The 15231-nt window shown below is 41.0% G+C and overlaps 2 protein-coding genes and 1 non-coding gene across 3 annotated transcripts; 1 reads left to right on the forward strand and 2 right to left on the reverse strand.

The window, feature by feature from the left end:
• Positions 1 to 2391: 2391 nt before the first annotated feature.
• Positions 2392 to 6030, reverse strand: LOC131299832 (transcription termination factor MTERF8, chloroplastic-like). The gene is made up of 4 exons (XM_058325403.1): positions 5935 to 6030; positions 4185 to 4271; positions 3590 to 3663; positions 2392 to 3505 (listed from the first exon to the last, which is right to left on the reverse strand). The coding sequence occupies exons 1-4, from the start codon at positions 6028 to 6030 to the stop codon at positions 2392 to 2394; spliced, it is 1371 nt and encodes a 456-aa protein (XP_058181386.1).
• Positions 6031 to 7741: 1711 nt separating this feature from the next.
• TRNAP-AGG (transfer RNA proline (anticodon AGG)) lies at positions 7742 to 7813 on the reverse strand. The gene has a single exon. It is a non-coding gene; the product is annotated as a tRNA-Pro (tRNA).
• Positions 7814 to 7876: 63 nt separating this feature from the next.
• LOC131301267 (uncharacterized) lies at positions 7877 to 11276 on the forward strand. Its single transcript, XM_058327452.1, has 2 exons — positions 7877 to 8110; positions 10166 to 11276. The coding sequence occupies exons 1-2, from the start codon at positions 8029 to 8031 to the stop codon at positions 10825 to 10827; spliced, it is 744 nt and encodes a 247-aa protein (XP_058183435.1). The 5' UTR covers positions 7877 to 8028; the 3' UTR covers positions 10828 to 11276.
• Positions 11277 to 15231: the final 3955 nt, after the last annotated feature.

A 15231-nucleotide genomic window follows, 5' to 3' on the forward strand; every position in this document is an offset into this window, starting at 1 on the left:
AAGTTCGAATCCGTTTGTTACAGGATTTTGTTCACGGATTTTCTGATACTAAGTTCGGCTATTCCCACCGAATCAGGTAGAATCCGTTTCGACTCTAGAAAACCATCCATCCACTTTGGAACATCTCTTTTCAGATTCTTCTAGAGGTTAGTCTGGTGCCAACAAAAGTTGATATGTCAGCAACACCGTCAAACTCTTGCGCCGGTGAAACATCTACAGATTTTAATCATCAGAAACTTTTCCATAAAAGAACATCAATAACCAGCGGGGCAATTTGGTGGACTACATCCTCGGAGTTTTCTCCGACTCCTACCAAGAAGGATAGTAACAACGGAAATGTTGCGGATCAACAAAAAAAAAAAAACACAACGGAAATGTCATATGCCTGGAACAGTATACCCCTGGAAGTACCTAGTGTCGAAGTGTATGGTGGCTAAAATATACTTCAAACGATTTTGGTCCACAGGTTCTGTATTCTTGGTACTTTTCTTAGTGTGGCAAATGGAAGAATTGAGATCTTTTTCCCCAATCCGCTGAACTCCATTTGAATAAACAAAAACTGAACACAAGGAACAAAGAACATCGTCAGACCAATAGAACATAACCAGCCAATCTGAGCAAAAAAGAAGACGATTATTTTGGCTTTGGCCCTTGACTTCAGCTCGAGGAACTTTTGAAACAAGGCAAATAGTAGCGGCCAAATAGAATCTAGAGAATTTTCAACGGCAACTCTGAGAAGGCAGATTTACCCCGAAAAAATGTCTGAGAAGGCAGCATCTTGCTTCCCAGCCCGCGGCATAACAGGTATATAAGTCATCCCTATACAGATTGAAGACTTGAAGTAAAGCAGTTTGAACAGAACAAGAGAAAGATTAGCAGCAAACACCAAAAAGAGTGAACAACAGATTGCTATAAGTTATTCCTATCAAGAGGAGGAAATAAAACGAGATCGAGATCAATTAGCATTTAGCAGTGATGAGTATATTTTTGGACACCCCTTGCCGAGCTCTGAAAATGTGTCACGTGTCAAGAAACCATTGCTCGGTGAACAAGCTCGACCGTGAGAGTCAATATTCTGCTCGGTACCAGGCGCTAGGCTTGTGCGGTAAGGAAACTCGAGGAACGGTTGGGTCATCCCACACATCACGCCTAAAATCACTCTCCCATGGGACAAGCATAACAGTTATAACTCCCCCACACGATCTCATAATTTTCCATGACCAACCTCCATTTCTCCCATGTTCTCCTACAATCTAGGTACCATCATTCCATGAACAAAACTCCTCCTTCCCCTATTCCAGAAGGTAACCCCACTCACCCACAATTCGAGGTCATAATCGTGGGTGAGACACACACCAGAGCATATTCCTACAAATATGTGCACGGCAGGCATCTTTGCAGGTAGACACTCTATTTTTCCTCTTTTACAATACCTTCTCTCAATCATTCACCGACTAACTTGATCGTTGGAGGGTCCACGACCGGAAACACCACCGGTCCTTGGACTTGTTTTGCAGGAAATCCTTCCCAAAGGCTCTTGGTGCGATCATTCAGATTTGGCAGCAATCCCATCGAAGTGCTCAGATCGACCGTCCAAATTTTGGCATCAACAAGCAGCAAACACCAAAAAGCCAACAGTCACCCATTATGTTTCTTTGTTCGAGGGAGCATTCACTAACCGTGTTAGTCCCAGCACCAATGTATACTAAAAACTGAAAACTCAGCGCATGAGGCTCCAACCTCTTCGGGGAAGGGTCGGATAGATAAACATATGCTACTGATAACTGTCTTTGCAAGCAACTTCTAGGCTGCGTCACTGAATTAGCTAACATTCAGTAGTCCCTGAACATTAGAAAACGAAGAATTAAAACAACAGTTCTCCATAACTCATTAGTTGAAACCTAAAGCAATCTCGCAGTTGGACAAAAGAAAAAAGCAAAACAAAAGAAAAAGAGTCCAGTGTGGTTGCTTAAAGAACATATTTACTGACTAAATGCTTATGCTGGCAGGATGGAACAACTGAGTACATTAACATTCTTGATAATTCAATTATTGCAGTATCTTACCAAGACAACACATCACCGAATGAAAAATCTTCCACTGTACAACATAAAACTGACAAACTGAGAAAAGTCATCACCAAATGACCAGATGAGCAGATTAGCGACATAGAGACACAAGCAGTACAAAGTGAAGGAGAAATCAATGCACCTAATTGGAAGCAACAAATTTCATTTGCACGAGTGGAAGGACTCAAAACAACTTGTATCAACAAAAATGTATCAAATCATGAGATGCAAAATAACTGGGAAATTGAATCATTTCTATGTCAAATTGGTACATTGTGAGGGAGGACATCCATAACTTTTCTACCCCATACCCACATCCTTATCACTTTGCAAGATCCATCTTTTCCTTATACAACTTCAATAGCTCAGGAGCTTCCTCTTTCTGATAGCTCAAAACCTTCTTTAGGAACTGCATTTCAGAAAAATGTAGCAATGTTACCAAGCTGATATCTTTGGTCTCAATTAAACCTTTCGACAACAAAGCTTGATAAACTGCACTCCTCGGAACAATCCTATTCTGCAAGCTCATTGCAATAATTATTGGCTTTCTTGCCAGGAACGAAGATTCCCAACCCATTTGATTGACAAAAAAATCCATCGCCGCATTTATCTTTTTCTCTGATGCAGCCATACACATTGGATAAATCTTAAAAGCTCCAATAATATCATTATCAGTCCAACCCCATTTCTTATAAACCTCAACCTTCTTTTCCCACGTCAACTTAGTCATTGCCCTCAACACATGGACGGCCACCACAAACATCTTTTTCGAAGAATCGAAACCCATTTTCTTAACCTCATCCAAAACCGTACTATTCCATTTGATGTCCCTCGTCAGTCCAATGGGTTGGCTCTTCAACAAAAACATGATATTCGAATTCGAAACACCAGCTTCTCTCAGTAGCTCAATATTGGCCGTCACATGAGTTTGCTTCAACAAAAGTAACCCGGAATAGAGCTTCATAGCACTCACAGTTGTCTCCTCGGATCGAAGCAAACCACTGAAAAATTTGAAAGACGGTATGATCCAGTTTTCCAAGCTTCTTGCCAAAAGGAGTGGGGATGCAGATACCATCTTGGCAACATCTCCACTTGAAAGGCCTTTAGACATGAAGAATTCGAGTTTGGGCAGAATGGATTTATCGGGGTTGCACAAGAGCACGCGAGGTTGCTTTGCAATGATGCGTGTGATCTGGGTTTGGGTGAATCCGTGTTTCTTGAAGCATGCCAGGACTGAGTCTGGCTTGCCAGTAGCTTCAAATTTCACACAGTACTTTGATGCCGACAGTGATAGAGCTTTTTCTGGAGTAAACCCACATGATTTTACGAGGTAACGCACCGTGAACGAGTGTTGATTTGGTGAGTTGTTGAGGGATTGGAGAGACGACGAAAAGGGGTGGTTTTGAATGAGATAGTGATAACGAAGTGGTGAAACCCTAGCAGGAGAGCTCACATGGTACAGAGATTTGCGGATAAACTTAAGCATTGATGAAACTCTCAAGGCAAAGGGAGGAGCTTACCTTCGAGATCCTGCCGATTTTGAAAACATCCCTCTAGAAGGCTCCTCTTCCTTGCTAAACCCTCTCGGATGATGCTGTCAGAGGTTTTTCAAGTACAAGAAAACACGCCGCAATCTTATGTCAAAAAACACACGAAAATACGAAAACTTGGGCAAATTTTCAATAAAGCACATTTATTAAACATGATTTTTCGAGTTACTTCCCTCCAAATTAAAATTTTCAATTAGTTATTTAATTAATTGGTTGAAAATAATCCAAAAAATTATGAATGGAAGTAGTTTATTTTATTTATTAAAAAATGCGTATCTTGTGGGAGACTATCCAAATTGAGTAGAGGAGGAATCATTTGGTGGTCTTTAGGCATTGTCACGCGGTGCTCAACACCCTGATCCACCTCACATTTCTATGTGATTCATACAATTAGTATTAGACCCTGCATAAATGTGTGATAGATAAAGCTATTGAAACATTACGTGGCGGTGCTTCAAGACCACCGAATAAAATGTTTGGGACAGAGGGAGTAATTAGTTTACTAATCATACAAAGAAGTACTAGGAGTAAGTAGATTTGATGAGATGGAATTTTGAAGAGTTACCTTTCTTTCTTCAAACTTGGAGAACTTGGAGAGGAGAGCTACACCAAAATGATAAAGTTCGCTACTTTTCTTGGAGTATACCTCTTGCTGACATGAATTTTAAAAATAGCTTAATTTTGATTTTCTACCTATTTGGAGAAGCTAGAATGCAAAAGATTACTTTCAGATTGGACATCATCCCTTGAATTTATATAACCCTCTGTGTGAATTTCCAACTTTCCTTCTGCATAAGAAATACTCCGTACTACATAGAATAGTACGTAAGAAAAAGGGGAGGGTAAAGCCATCATATGGTGTTGTGTATGTGATACAAACATTTGGGTAGAACTCATCCTTGAAAATAGGCTTATAATGGCAGAGTGTCCAAGAGCATGCACATGGCTAAGTCCATACTTAGCCGATGTGAGACAATAGGATCGTAACATACCACCACGCTCGGCAACCGATGTCCACGACAGCCCACTCTATCGACATTGACCCGATAGTAGCTCTCTCTCTTTTTTGGCGACTCCACCCACCTATCAGTATTCAATACTTGTAAGTATTATAATTCAGCCTATAGGTCGCCCCCTTCACGGGTCGAATTGCAACGCGGCGCTGGCTATGATACTAATGATACAAACCATTGGGTAGAATTCAATCTTAAAAATCGGCTTATAAAAGGAAGGTGTCCAAAAGCTTATATGCGCATGGCCAAATCCGTACTTGGCGGATATGAGACACTAGAATCTTAACAGTGTGAAGCATGAACCGTTCAGTGAGAAATTCAAGAACCACAACCGAGGGCCACTTAGTAAAGTTCACATATGCAAATGCCAAGTATTAAGCCTTAAAATCTTGTTTGTGTGTCAGAGATAGAAATGATACCTGTCTTTGTCCCATAATATTTGTTGGGTCTGTAAAATGAGAATTCAAAAATAAATATATTTTAAAAAAAAAAATTCAACTTTTTCATAAATCAAAAGAACATATCGATATCTAGTAAATTGTTCAATTTTTTTTTTTGGAATTTCTTGAAAAAATTGTATTATTTTTACGTTCTTGTGCGTTTTGTGAACCGGAAAAAAATAATGGGATGGAGCGCTACTGGGCTATGGGTGATAGTATATAAACTCCTTTGGGATATGCCAAATTTAAAAAGGAATCCAGTGTTTTATCTTGGGTTTTTGGTTGGATCGTAACACATAGCAGTATTTCTTAACTTATCCTTGTACAAATCACATGAGGACTAAATTGGAAGAACAAAACAACCATGTCTGTTACCTCTGGTTTGGAGAGGATACTTGAGTCCCATCTCCCCACTCAAATTTTTATATCCCGAGATACATAGTCTGTGTCATCATAATATATAATTCCCTCTTCAACGCAGCAGCAAACGTTGAATTGCGAGGCCAACAACATTACATATCGAGTTGGAGGGTTTGAGTGGGTACCACGTCGTGTCTGCTCGACGCATTCGAGCTATTTATTGCATTTTTTGATGGTTTAGATTTGGAGAGAGAAATTGTTAGGGTGAAAGAAGGGAGAGAATTTCAATCCGAACCGTTCAAACGTATACTGAACGGCCTGACCCAAATGTGTCGAGCGGGTACCACCCACCGAAAAATTTATCTTCTCTTCTTAGCTCTTCTCACTCTAATAAATTTAGAAGAAAAAAAAAGGCAGAAAAAGGATCCCACAGTACTCTCATTCAACTCAACGTCACAAAACGAGTGCCCAAAAGAACAAGTGGAGTAGTCTTCTAGAAAACCCTCTTTTTTTCTTCCTTTTTAGGCCAAGAATCCTTTACTCCTCCCCTGCTTAACCCCTTCCCTTCCCCATGGCCCATAGAATCTTCCATTCCCATTTTCCTTTCTTGACCATGAACTAATCCTTCCCTCTAGAAGCCTTACCCCCTACGGAACCTCTCTCTCTCTCTCTCTCTCTCCTTGTGTGTAATGTGTATAATTGTATATAAACCCACCCAACCCATAACCATCCTCCCACAACCACTTCTTATCCCAAATTCACTCAACTTTCTCTCTCACTTCAACTAAACAGTTCCTCTCTCACTTCAACTAAACAGTTCCTCTCTCTCTCTCGGACAATGGAAAACAAACTCAATACCGTCCCCGAAGACTTGTCTCAGGAATTCAACACGGACACAGACGACGATATCTCTCTCTGCAATTTCGCAATCTCCGGTTACGAGCACGACGGCGTCCGCTCTCCCCGGGCCAGCAACGCCTCCGACAGCGAGTCCTTCGAGTTCTTCCACGAGGTGAACGAGTACCGCAAGCGAGACTACCTATGCCTCAAGTCGGCGTCGTTCCACAAGGCGCGCGGCTTCGAGTGGGATGACTACCACGAGGATGGGAGGGAGTTGACCAGGTCGGGATCGAACCGGTGCCGGCCGAAGACGAACTCGCCGATCCAGAAGGTGAATATAACGGCGTTGACGGATATGTCGGCGAAGTCGAGGCGGAGGATGTTCATGTTCGGGCCGGTGAAGTTCAAGCCGGAGATGGACGTGGAGGCTATTAGGAAGAGGCGGAGCCGGCTCGGGCCGGTGAATATCCCGCCGATGCCGGAGGAAACGGAAATGAAAATGGTGAAGAGCGGCGGCGGAAGAGGGAAGAACGGCGGCGATGGAGGGATGCTGCGGCCGTTGTGGTGTAGGTCCCACCTGGCAACCGCGTTGGCCAAGTCGTTTGGTTGTGTTTCGGCTTCAATGGTTTGAACGTTGAAGAAGACGGTGGGTGCATGGCGTGTGGATATTGTTTGATTTCTTTGTTGGTTTATTTTGACTTTTTGGTTTGTGTCTTTTGACTTCTTGTATTTTCATGTACATTTCAAATTGTTAAATGGGGATTTAATTTTTGTTAGTATTCGTTATGCTAGTTGTTATCAAGACCACTGATCTTATAAATGTCATGAGTTTCTTTATGGGGAATGATTTTCACACATCCTTTTTGATATCCACACGGCTTTCTTCGTTTTTTAGTGTTGAAAATGTCAGTAATTTTTTTTGCTAAAAAAAAAGAAGTGTAGATATAAAATAGAGAAGTGGGAAAATCATTTCCCTTTTTTTGTAACAAGAATATGTATTAAGTTGTAACTTTGCAAATGTTCCTACTATATCACCGCGGCATATAGTTGCGCAGAAAAAAGTTCATATTATCTAGATTTGCTAAGAACCACCGGAGGTGATAGCTTGGATGGTAGGGCCTCCCTCTTTCCCATGCAAGACTCGGTTTCGAGTCTTGCCAGTGGCAAGAGAAGCGGGTTAATTTGTACTCCTGCCATCTTGTATCTAGGTAGTGCTGTGGTGACGACCTGTCATTTCAGATATTAGCTATGGCTCAACCGGACATTTCACAGCGGATCGGGAGTCCTATGATTGCGTCCAAGGGGATTGCTACGCTGATTGCCCCCTTCCACCCTTTTTACTGATCAAAACAAAACAAAATAAAAAAATCTAGATTTGCTAGGAAGAGGAAAATCACAATGATAAAAAGATACCATACCATGTTTAGGTGATATATACATAATTAATGAAATTGACAAAAAACCAAAAAGGGGCATTCCGAGAATTGAACTCGGGACCTCTCGCACCCTAAGCGAGAATCATACCACTAGACCAAATGCCCGTCGTTGCGATCACTATTTCCTACATCTTATTTAACTCTACAAAATCTAAAACCCTTCGCGGCTTCACCACTTGTGTTTTTTCACTACTCATCAAACCCCTGACTCAGTGGGGAGCGAAGACCGACACAGAAACCCTTGCTTCCGCCATCTCCTTCTCCTCGTCTCGGCTCTGAATCAGATTTTCATTTCAGACTTTCACTGGAAAAAAAAAAAAATGACAAGGGCGTCCCTCCTTCACTTGGTCCGTTCGCACGCCGCTCGTCGTCTCAAATCCACAAACCAAAACTCCCTCTCAGGTTCTTTCCCGATTATTGAATTCTCTCTCTCTGCACGTGTATTTATGTATGTATGTCTATGCTGATTTGGTGGAGTTATGTTAATGGCTAATGTCCCAGACCTAAGATTCGTGAGAGGGAGGATTGAGAGCGAGAGCGGAGGTCCTACTGAAGGATTTTGTGACTAAGGATTAAAGGGCTTTGCTTTACCCTAATCGAGACAAGTAAACTCTGTTTTCGTTGAATGCCGATTTCGAGTTTGATTTATAGTGATTCAGTTTAATCAGTGGTTGTTATATTGTTGAGGTTAAACCTTGTTATTCGTCTGTGTGCTGCTTGTATATGCGATGGTTTGGTAAAGAAAATTAGCTGAAGTGTGGTGGTGTACTCGATTTTCGCAGCTGTATTTTGTTTAATCAACTTGTCTCTTTGAAATTTTGAATAGTCGAAGAGGTTTGTGAATTAATTTTCTTATAGAAATGCTTAGAGCTGATAATTTTGGTACGTAAAAAACAGATACAGAATTGAATCTAGCTGAAGTCTTGAGCTACAATCAACTCTGAGGTAGAAAGAGCTGGGTGATCGGTAAATATTGTGGATTTGACCAAGAAAAGTGGTGAATATTTGGAAACAATCAACTCTGAGGTAGCAAGTGATCCAAACTTGAAATTGTTGTGTGGCGGGAAATGTGATGGGAAGTTGGCGGATTTGAAGAAGAAAAGTGGTAAAGATTTGGAAACAATCAACTCTGAGGTAGCACTATCCAAATCTGAGGTTTCCCATCACATTTCCAAATCAACTCTGAAGATTTGGAATCAATCAACTCTAAGATTTGGAAATGTGATGGGAAACTGGCGGATTTGTTTCCAAATCTTTACCACTTTTCTTCTTCAAATCCGCCAGTTTCCCATCACATTTCCCGCCGCACAACAATTTCAAGTTTGGAGCACTTACTACCTCAGTTGATTGTTTCCAAATCTTCACCATTTTTCTTAGTCAAACCACGATATTTACCGATCCCTCAGCTCATTCTACCACAGAGTTGATTGAGCCCAAATTAGCAAATTCCCTGAGCATTTGGGTTTTTGAATCTGGCTTAATCTGGGAGTCTGGTTTTTGAAAGTAAAGTTAACCACATTGGAAACTGCAAATGTTTCACTTCGGAAAAATAGGAATTCCTTACTGTTAAACCTGAGTTCACTGGTTCAGCATTGAAGGGCGAAGGCAATGTTTCACTTGCTCCAACTGCATTGATTACAATGATTAGTACTATAATTGTTCTAAAGATTTGAATTGTATTACCATTTTGTTGTTCAAGTTCACCAGCACTCTGTTGTTTCGACCATTTGAATCTGAGAAGTTACTGGCCGGTCCTGTATTATCTTGGGTACCTAAAAGGCTAAAACTTGATGCCTTGGCCTGCTTGAATCTATGATTCTTGACCTGTGGATAGTTGGGAGTCAGAACACCCCCCTAGATACAGATTACTATCTTGTCTATTGCTTGTGCATTTTGGCTGCAAAATTGATGCTTAAAAGGACTAACCAGTAATTGAATTGTATTCTCCAGCTATTTAATACTAATAACCACCACCCCGACTGAAACATATATGTCGGTTCTTTTAGTACTATTGGGATTATTTGGTGCACTTCAATGAGCCAAATCATGAGCCAACGAGAGGCCTTATTTGTTTAGATATTAATGAACACAGAATTACCCAACTACAATCAGCTCCCCTGTAACAGTGGGGTGGGTTAAATTTAAGCAGTGTCATACTTAATTGGACAATGGCCATGCCCAGTATAATCCTGCGATTCAGTGTTCGACTTTCTTTTTTCATTTGCCCATTACATCTGTCAATAAGTCATATCTCCTATAGTACACACATCCATACAAGTGTCATTTTTGAAATTAGTATCATCGTAATACTTATAGTCATCACTATCATCTCTGTCATGATGATTTTCTTGTCCTTTACTTCTTCCCTTACTGTACTTGCACCATGTTCTGGTACTTCTTTGTAACTGAATTCAAAGATCCACATTTCATTATCATTTACGTGCCTCCTGTCAACAGTTTTTGCTAGTTCAGACCATCATCAGTGGAGGTCTGGAACATGGCTACACTCACCTGTTGTCGAAACCAATCCTAAGTGTAGGCTCTCCGTTGCCCAGAAAAGATGGTCTTCACAATCCACTACACCTCAAGATGACAGCAAGATCAGCATTGGACCTCAGAGAGGGGAAAATTCTGGGGATGATGATAAGGGCACAGGGATTATCTATTACGGTCCAATCTCAAGCACTATAAAAAAGGTCAAACTCCTCTCTCTCTCCACCTGCTGCCTCTCAGTCTCTTTGGGTCCCGTCATTACCTTCATGACGTCTCCCGGCATGAACGTGATTGTGAAAGGGGCGGTGGCTTCTACAGTCATATTCCTCAGTGCTTCCACCACTGCTGCTCTCCACTGGTTTGTGAGCCCTTATATTCACAAGCTGAGGTGGCAACCAGGATCAGACAGCTTTGATGTTGAGATGTTGTCCTGGCTCGCAACATCTGTTCCCAAAACAATCAAGTTTTCTGATATCAGGCTACCGGAGACAAATAGGCCTTTTGTGACATTTAAAGCGAATGGAAAGTTTTACTTTGTTGATGAGGAGCACTGTCATAACAAGGCCTTGTTAGCGAGGCTGACCCCACAGAAGGTGACTCAAGATTCTGCTTTCAAGAATTTATGATCCGCAGCTTGTGATGGACAATTATCAGCTTTGAGCCTTGTGAAGGTACTTTCTTCCTTTTTGGCATTAGAATAATCACGACACAGTTTTGGTAATGTGATAAACAAGCAGTGTATGCAATTCTCACTACAAGTTGGATGAGTTTGAGATCGGGAGAAACACTTTTGCTGTGCAATGTTTGTTGAGCTGAAATGCTGAATACCTGCATTGCATGGTAAAATTCATCACTTTTTCTTCTCTGTTTTTTTTTTTTTTGCCTGTTTTGGGCTGTCATGTTTCTGTTATTTTCTTGTGCATATGAGAATTTTGTGATCCATTTCTATTGTAGTGCCCAATATTGCTTTTTTTTAAGACATGGGTCCAATATCAGGTTTACGTTGATCAAAACACGGTATGTTAACCCTAAGTTTGATTCAAGTTGATATGCAGTACCCGGGTTTCTCTTTGAAGCTGTTGATGTGAGTTCGACTCTATCTCGTGATTCAATGTACTGAATACTTGTTAACTGTTGTACATCGCCCATGTTTATGCTATCCAACACTTTAGCAGATTTCCTCCTTTAGCAACCATCGCAGCGATATTCTTTTTCCAAGCACTTGGGGCCAAACACACAGTAAAAAAGCGTACTGTTAATTAATCGACGTGTCTTGCTCTAGCCACCCCCTTAGCATTGACCCTTGATGAGTAGTGAAGTGTCCCAGTTTCCAGACTGATTTTAAATTTTTAATACAGACCTCAGAAAACTGAAAAGATTACATTTGATACAATTGCCAACCGAGGAAAACTTATGGGAAGGTTCTCTGGACTGTGGGTTTGAATGTGCTGCTATTTTGGACACTATTCTTCTACGCGGTTTGTGGGCCAATCTAAGACTCTTATGTGTGACGTGATATCACTGACCAGAGGTACCTGCTCACATTTGGTTTGACATTTTCAGAGTGGTGTGAATGTATGAAGATTTCCCCTTTTTAATTCTGTTTCTAAAACTGCTCATTTTAAACTTGTAGCCCCTTTATTATACGTAAGATAATTGCTTGATCCTATCCTCAAATCGGGGGAGGAAAGATAGATCCACCTCATGCTATCTTGTTCCTGGTTAAGCTCCCATATATACCCGTACCCTGCTCCTTACTCCACACCTCTCCATAGAATTCTAGTAGTGTAGGCTATAGCTCTATGCAACTTGGAGACACCATATTTAAGACTCTTCCTGGTTTATTGGGATATAGTATTAGATATTGTTAAGAGGGTTTATTTCCTAAAAGATAACTCATATAATAGAGATTCTCCTATGTCACTGCTGATTTAAATTTTTATATAATTGAGATTTTCCTTGAGAATTGGGACAGATCTGAGGGAAGATACAAAATTCAAGTTCAAAGTATAATTTGTGTGAAACCTGGACTGATCAGGCCGCTATCATCCACCTTTAGAGCCCACATACTACATGTAGTTTCGAGGGTTGCCAAAAGTCCATTTTTCGGGAGAGGATTTTGGTGCTGCCGATTCTTAAGTTTTTGTGGCCAACAAAATCAGCAGTTTGAATTGTCAAATGACACCGTAATGAATAGGTTTTATTTTGCGTCAAATGAGGAATCCTCTTAGAACTGTGTGTTAGTTTTGTGGCCAACAAAATCAGCAGTTTGAATTGTCAAATGACACTGTAATGAATAGGTTTCATTTTGCGTCAAATAAGGAATCCTCTCAGAACTGCGTGTTAGTTTTGAGGGTTGCCAAATGTCCCATTTCTCGGGAGATGATTTTGGATGCTGCTGATTGTTTACATACCGTGGCCTACAAAATGAGCTGTTTGACTTTTCAAATGACACCATAATGAATAGGTTAGGTTTTATTTTGCGTTAAATAAGGAATCCTCTCAAAACTGCGTGTAGTTTTGAGGGTTGCCAAAAGTCCATTTTTGGGAGAGGATTTTGGATGCTGCTGATTACTTACATACCGTGGCCTACAAAATGAATTGTCAAATGACACCGTAATGAATAGGTTTCATTTTGAGTCAATCCTCTCAAATCTGCGTGTAGTTTTGAGGACTGCCAAAAATTCATTTTTTGGGAGAGGATTATTTTGGATGCTGCTGATTATTTACTTATCGTGGCTTACAATTCATTTGACAATTGTCAAATGACACCGTAATGAATAGGTTATATTTTTGCGTCAAATAAGGAATCCTCTCATTTGAGAAGATCTTTACTCCCTATCCGGCTGCTCTTCCGTAAGATCAAATGACATGAGCAGATCTTTACTACCAATCCGGCTGCTCTACTGACTATCATCTCCCCCCAGGTTTGATCCACCTGTCTGGTTTGCTACTCATAAGCATTTCTTTTTTATTTGTCCTTCCTCTGAAGTCCATCGGCCATCACTGTCCACCTTCTCTCTCTACTCTGTTAAACTACTCTCACTGTTCACCATATATATGTAAGCTTATACCTCATACAATCAATTCTCTCTCTCTCTCTCTCTCTCTCTCTCTCTCACACACACACACACACACAAATCCAATAATGGAAGAAAATTGCTCCACCCCAGAGATGGATTACCAAGATGAAACAGAGGAGACCCTCTCTTTCTGTGATCTTCCAATCTACGGCAGGGAGGCAGCTGATTGGGAAAACTTGTTAAAAGAACATCAAAGCTTAACGTCGTCACCATCATCAATCTCATCATCCGATCAAGTCTTCTTTGAGTTCTTCAGCAAAGATTGTAGCAATTCAAGTAGTTACCCTGGTCAAAACATTATATTCTGTGGGAAACTATTTCCTTCTGAAAAACCGGTCCACATCGAAACCACCCATCCTCTTGAGGAGGAAAACTCAGAAAAACCCAATGCTTCGTTCGCTTCCCGATGGAAATTGAATTGGTTTAGCAAACAAGGAAACCCAAAAAATCAACCGAATATAAGATTTTGGAGATCAAAGTCGACGCCGATTATATTAGGGAGTAGGTCGGGGAGTAGGGCAGCGAAGGATGGTGAAAAGTATGCGTTTTCGTTTCGCGGATTATCGTCACTAGCGTCGCAGACGAAGTTGTTGATACTTGGTTTTCGAGTTCCTGCAGAGATGGAGCTGAGGGACATTAAGGACCGGCAGAGCAGGCAGGATCCGCCTGCAGCGTTGTTTTTGGGTGGCGGTGGTGATGAGAAGGTGGGTGGAGGGAAGAGGCTGTGGGCGGTGATCGGAGCATTGAGTTGCGGTGGTAGACACCGTTGGGACGCCATCGAGGAGGCTCAGCTAGAAATCCAGTTTGAGCGCAGTCGCAGTTGTGATTTTTGAGCGCGGCAAGTAGTGAGATTCAAGGGACATTCGCTGTTCTTTTGCCGTACTATTTCTCCTCAACTGGACTTGTTAGATACAGTATATAGTTTCTTTTCGTTCCTATTCTCTCGTGTTAAAGTGAAGTAATATGACGTGCTAAATTAATGTAATAAGAAGGGATTTTTTTTTTTTCAAATATGTTTCCCTACATCTATAGTATATCTCTCTATGCTAATTTTTTCAAATAGACTAGCATGTAGTAGAATTTTGCGAATGGACCTTGTGTAAACAGAATTCGCCTTGTTCGTTTTGGATTTTGAGGGAGGTTTTTGAGAGTAATGACTGGAGAGAGATAGATAAAGAAAATTTATTAAATACCGTGCCCAGGAGTTTTGAGACTCCAAAATGAACAAGGCCAAGTGGATATGACTGTGTGATCACTGCGAACCGAACTTTGATGTGAATGATCCGCGCGACAGATTCTACGTGGTCAACACCCAAAATCATCGAGATTTGTTAAGGCGAGCTACCAATCCATGCTGGGTGGACTCAGATCCCCTCTTATGATTGCATAACTTTCGCTGGCACACATCGAGAGATACTCTTTTCTGTGATCAAATTTCGGGCCTACTGCTAATGTATTTTAGTGTATCGAACGGACCAAACATTTTATGAGCATATGTCTGTTGGACATCGATAACCAATGTATTTAGAGAAAAATAAACGGTGGAAAAATTGATTGATTTTTTCTTTTAAGACAAAATGTGATTATTTTGTTTATTTTATCCAAAAAAGGACGTCACGAGATTATCAAGATGGGAACGGGAAGAGTCCTACTTCTAAAAGGTTCCCCACTCCACTCCAAGGGCCCGTTTGGATGGGGTATAAGAGAAAGGGATGAGTTATGTGGCGATGAGATGGCGCCCACTCTTATTCTTGGTTTGGAAAGCATTCGGACAAGGAGGATGAGTGTAGCGGGGGATGATTTTATGTGGGCGAGGGGGAAATTATTTTTAGATGGGTTTTGGGGCTTGTTTGATTGCAGATTTCGTTTTGAGGGGATTCGTAATGATATGGGATTAGGATTGGGATTGAGAATGAGGTGGAATTATTAATGAGGAGTTGAATTATT

The sequence above is a fragment of the Rhododendron vialii genome, chromosome 9a (assembly GCF_030253575.1).
Source record: "Rhododendron vialii isolate Sample 1 chromosome 9a, ASM3025357v1".
Taxonomy (NCBI): Eukaryota; Viridiplantae; Streptophyta; class Magnoliopsida; order Ericales; family Ericaceae; genus Rhododendron; species Rhododendron vialii.

Excerpts from the sequence above, each read along its gene's own strand:
- LOC131299832 (XM_058325403.1), bottom strand. The coding sequence starts at position 6,030 with ATGGGAATGGAAGATTCTATGGGCCATGGGGAAGGGAAGGGGTTAAGC. Across the intron at positions 4,272-5,934 it reads AAAAGGAAGAAAAAAAGAGG|CAAGAGGTATACTCCAAGAA; the intron begins GTTTTCTAGAAG and ends AATTCATGTCAG. Across the intron at positions 3,506-3,589 it reads AAATCGGCAGGATCTCGAAG|GGTTTCACCACTTCGTTATC; the intron begins GTAAGCTCCTCC and ends CTCTCCTGCTAG.
- LOC131301267 (XM_058327452.1), top strand. The coding sequence starts at position 8,029 with ATGACAAGGGCGTCCCTCCTTCACTTGGTCCGTTCGCACGCCGCTCGT. Across the intron at positions 8,111-10,165 it reads AAACCAAAACTCCCTCTCAG|TTTTTGCTAGTTCAGACCAT; the intron begins GTTCTTTCCCGA and ends TCCTGTCAACAG.